The 5,000-nt window shown below is 40.7% G+C and overlaps 1 protein-coding gene across 8 annotated transcripts in view; it reads left to right on the top strand.

The window, feature by feature from the left end:
- LOC138024240 (uncharacterized) overlaps positions 1–3,773 on the top strand; it is a 6,112-nt gene extending 2,339 nt beyond the window's left edge. For 5 of the 8 annotated variants that reach the window (XM_068871375.1, XM_068871378.1, XM_068871373.1 and 2 more), the window contains 2 exons: positions 1–177; positions 2,422–3,773. The exon at positions 1–177 is cut by the window's left edge and continues 45 nt beyond it. In XM_068871375.1, coding sequence (XP_068727476.1) covers positions 1–177; positions 2,422–3,525 — 1,281 coding nt within the window. In that variant the 3' untranslated portion in view covers positions 3,526–3,773. The remainder of the gene's footprint in view (positions 178–2,421) is intronic. The other 3 variants (XM_068871380.1, XM_068871379.1, XM_068871374.1) reach the window with 1 other exon arrangement.
- Positions 3,774–5,000: the final 1,227 nt, after the last annotated feature.

Raw genomic sequence — 5,000 nt, 5'->3', positions numbered from 1 at the left:
CAGGCCACTTGGCCCGTGACTGTAGGTGGTCCGCTTGGTCCTACCCAGGATCCTACCCCAGCTATGGCACTCATCCGTCAGTATCTTTCTATGTTAGGGGAGGAGGAGGAGGACAGCCTGGATCGTCAACAAACAATGCTAAGTGATCAGGACGGATTTTTCGATAGCCTCGCTCAGGTGAAAGAACAATAGGAATTCCCCATCAATGATAGTACTTGTGTTAAAGGAAAGTTATGGGAAAATGTTAACTTTTACAAAGCTATAGAAGCTTCTAGCTTTATTATCAGTGTTATTCAAGATGGATACAAGTTACCTTTTATCTACACTCCGCCATCTGTTCAGTTACATAATAATAGATCTGCTATAGTTCATAGTTCGTTTGTAGGCGAGGCAGTCACAGAGCTTCTTAACCCGGGTTGTATCCGTGAGTTGAATGCGCCACCGTTTGTTATTAACCCCTTATCTGTTTCGGTCCAGCCCTGCGGCAAAAATAAAAGAGGTTGATTCTCGATTTAAGGTATGTCAACAAATGCCTTAAGAAATTTCGGTTTAAATGTGAAGATTGGAAAAGTGCATTAAGCTATTTTGAAAAAGGCGCGTATATGTTCTCGTTTGATCTCAAGAGTGGGTACCACCATATAGAAATAGCAGAAGAACATCAGACCTATTTAGGTTTTTCAGTCCAGTCGGTACTTTGTTTTTGCCGTTTTACCTTTTGGCCTCTCCACTGCGCCTTACATATTTACTAAATGCGTACGTCCATTAGAAAAGTATTGGCGCTTCCAAGGAGTAAAAATAGCTGTTTTTCTGGATGACGGATTTGTAATAGATAATACCTACGAAAGTTGCAAGGTGGTAAGTTCAAAAGTTAAACGAGATTTAGGATCCGCGGGTTTTGTACTGAATGACGAAAAGAGTATTTGGGAGCCATGTCAAGTTATTGTATGCATGGTTAGGTTTGCATTGGAATTCTGTGGAGGGTTGTATTCACATAACGGATCGCAGACTGAGGAAAATATTTGAACATATTGAGGCTATCAGAAGTAATGTCTATGTCATGTCCGCAAGGCAATTAGCTTCATTCGTTTGGCAAGATTATTTCCACAGGAGCCGTTGTCGGCAATGTTAGCAGAATTATGACTAGACATTGCTCTATGTCTATTGTTGCTGCTCAAGATTCGGACTCACCTCTTAAACTTGATCAGTATAGCGTTGATGAAGTTAATTTCTGGAGAGTAAACCTTGAAAATGCGAATATAAGATATTGCTTTAGCAACAGTTTGCCTATTGTTTTGTTTACTCTGACGCCAGCGGAACTGGCTGTGGCGCGCACATGGCGTTGAATCACGACTTTATTTGTCATAATATGTGGACTGAGGAAGAGTCTGGAAAATCCTCTACGTGGAGGGAGTTATATGCAATAGAATTTGCGCTTGAATCCTTTTGCACTGTATTAAAAAAACTCGCATGTCAAATGGTTCACTGATAGCCAAGCTGCTGCAAAAATAGTTGAGGTTGGAAGTACGAGAACCGATTTACACACCCTCGCTTTGTGGATCTTCGAAATATGCATCAAACATAAGATTCTGCTGGATATTCAATGGGCTCCTCTTTCCGAGGTTGAAAGAGCTGATTTCATTAGTCGAATCATAGACATGGATGACTGGCAAATTTCAAATTCGGGCTTCGCGCTATTTGAAAATTTGTGGGGCCCACATACGGTAGATTGTTTTGCAAATCACTATAACCATAAAATAGATCGTTTTTTCTCGAGATTTGGGACGCCCGGTTGCGCAGGAATCGATTTTTTCGTGCAACCTTTACAACAAGAAAATTGCCTTGTTGTTCCTCCAGTTTGCATCGTCTCTAGAACTCTTCACTATTTGTCACAACAGAAGGCCACTGGTACTTTAGTCGTGCCTTTTTGGCCCTCATCCAGTTTTTGGCCCCTATTGAGTAGAACGTATGCCCAGTGAATCATTGACTATAGCGTTTTCTCTGGAAACGGTGTATTAGAGCATGGCCGAAATGTGAATTCGTTGTTAGGGTCTAAACGTTTTAAAGGTTCCATACTGGCGGTGCGGCTTGATTTTAAACATTACGTTATCGTAAAGCAGGATGGTACCCTTGTGCAATGTCAGAGTGTGGCTTGTTGTTATGAAGTTTAAGGCGCTGGCCTATGTTTTGATATTGTTTGAGCATCAATAGAACATCGTGTGGCACTGGCCTGTGTTTGTGTGTCCTAGGTAGTACTGAGTCTGAGCTTGTCTGGGTATGCGTAAGGCTTTTGATCCCTATACCAAACTATGACACTGGCCATAGTTGTTTTGCATAAGGCACTGGCCTTTAACATTGAGATGAAGGCATTGACGCGAGTTATCACGGTGAAGTATTTATTGCTTGATTTGTATTCTTTTCTAGATTGTTGGAAAAAGCTCTTACTGGAGCAAAGTCCCGGTGATTTTACAGGAACACAGACGAGAGGCTATCGAGCAAGTCTTGACTTCCAGAGACAATTCTACAGTAAAGAAATACCTAGCAGAGTTAAAAAAGTTCTTTAACTGGTCCCGGAAAAATGGCATTACTGTCGATTTGCCTTATGACAGTATAGTGGCGGCAATGTATTTATCGGAATTCTCCAAACAAACTGAGTCTAGTGCATCTGTTATTCTGGCATACTCCGCCCTTAAATGGCTTCTTACATATACACTTTTTCCTGAGAATAACCCGCTGGAGACTGATCTCTGTCGGAATATTGTGGAATCTTCCAAGAGAAGCAAAAGCAAACCGGTCACCAAGAAGACGCCCATAACGGCAGATATTATTAAACAGATAATAAATGAATACGCTACTCCGGGTTCTAACTTAAAAGATTTGAGGATTTCTACTATTTGTACCGTAGGGTTTGCTGGTTTTTTGAGATTTAATGAGATTTCTAACATTTTGCCTACGCATTTAACATTTATGGGTGGCTACATGTCAATTTTCATTCCCAGTTCCAAGACGGATATTTATCGAGAGGGGAACATCGTATACATCGATCGCCTCCATAATAAGTATGGCCCAGTGAACTTGGTTATCAGATACATTGAAACAGCTGGTATTGAGTTCAAATCTACTCTCCCGTTATTTAGATCTGTAAGTTATCACAGGAGTTCAAATTCGTCTTCTATTCGCAAATCTGGATTGTCTTATACAAGGTGCCGGGAGATCTTCAAGTCCTGCCATGTCGAATTGGGTTATGATGCGAGGTGTTTTGGATTGCATAGTTTAAGGTCGGGCGGTATTACCTCAGTTGTGCAACACAGTAAAAACTCTATCTCAGATAGATTATTGAAACTTCACGGCCGCTGGAAAACGGACACAGCCAAGGATATGTACGTTCACGAGGATGTGCAGAATAGATTGGCGGTAACTAATTTCCTTGGGTTGTGGTTTCCAACTTCGATACTTAGCCTGATTGTAGGTAGCATTCATTTGATTGATGTTAGTTTTCTCAATATGCTACATCACCTGGTCGGGTGATTTAAATTTTTCTCGCTTAGTATTTCATGTAATTGTAATGAGGGATCTAATTATAATAAACTATTGTATTGAATTATTTCTATAGCATTTCATGCAATTATATGAGGGAACTATTTCTAATGAGTTATTGTATTGAATTATTTCAATAGTATCTCATGGAACTGTATTAATGAGTGAACTTATTATAACAAGGTATTGTAAAAGGAAGTTAATAAACTCGGTATACTCTGCCAGAGTATCCATCCTAACCTGCTGTAGTTTGATGTCGTTCATACAGGGAGTTGAAAGCGTAAAATAAGTTACGTTCGTTTGAACGCAGTGAATTAGAACGTAATAGTATTTTATGTGAATACAAGGAGGGATTACGTTTTTGCAAATGTTGGCCGTGTAGCACTTATTTGAAGTGCTAAGTATCTACCCCATATAAACCATGTGAGCGTTAGGCCTACTGATGGAAATGGGCCCACACAAAGACAGAGAAAAACTCTAACCAGGGTGGGAATTGAACCCACGACCTTCGGGTTAGATCACCGCTGCTCTACCGACTGAGCCACAAGGTCAGATGGGAGCAGGCCGTGGGAGCTGACGATGTTAAAGTCATGGCAATGAACATGTACGAGTACCAGGAGGGATTACGTTTTTGCAAACGTTGGCCGTGTAGCACTTATATTTGAACAGACTTAACTGATTAGAGTGTAATGTGAAGTGAAATGGAATTTCCATCAGCAGGGCTAACGCTCACATGGTTTATATGGGGTAGATACTTAGCACTTCGCAAGCTTGGAAAAAAAATTCGCGGGAATCAGGGCGCGAATTTAATAAAGATTGATGCTATCGTATCAATAATATCCTTTCGCATTAAGTAAAATGTAAGACTGTGAACCGGATGAAAGCTATGTTCTAGCATAATCAATCCCACATTAAGTAACAACTTGAAAAAGAGTAAGAATTTCACAATGGATAGTTCTGTGGCTAGCCTTACATACTTATGTTTTATCCCTTTCAAGGGACTCATCAGAGACCTTTCGGCTTACTCGTCAAACATCGCGTTTTGAAGTCCCGCTAGCATCAAAATAATGGTGGCAATCTGGCCTTGTATCACATAAGGATTCCCAATTTCATAATTTGCCAATTAACAACTCGTCTAATATCGCGTTTGAAGTCTCGCTAGCATCAAAATGATGGTAGCCATCTGGCCTTATATCACGTAAGGATTCCCAATTGCATAATCTGCCAATTAACAACTTGAAAAAGTGTAAGAATTTCACAATGGATAATTATGTGGCTCGCCTTACATACGTATGTTTCATCCCTGCCAAGGGACTCATAAGAGACCTTTCGGCTAACTTGTCAAACATCAAACGCGATGTTTGACGGGTTCGCCGAAAGGTCTCTGACGAGTCCCTTGGCAGGGATGAACTGCATACGTATGTAAGGCTAGTCAAGGATTTCTCCGGATGACCAAATGTCCTTGA

This window comes from Montipora capricornis, chromosome 11 (assembly GCF_036669925.1).
Source record: "Montipora capricornis isolate CH-2021 chromosome 11, ASM3666992v2, whole genome shotgun sequence".
In the NCBI taxonomy this organism is placed as follows: Eukaryota; Metazoa; Cnidaria; class Anthozoa; order Scleractinia; family Acroporidae; genus Montipora; species Montipora capricornis.
This window is presented reverse-complemented; position numbering and strand designations above follow the sequence as displayed.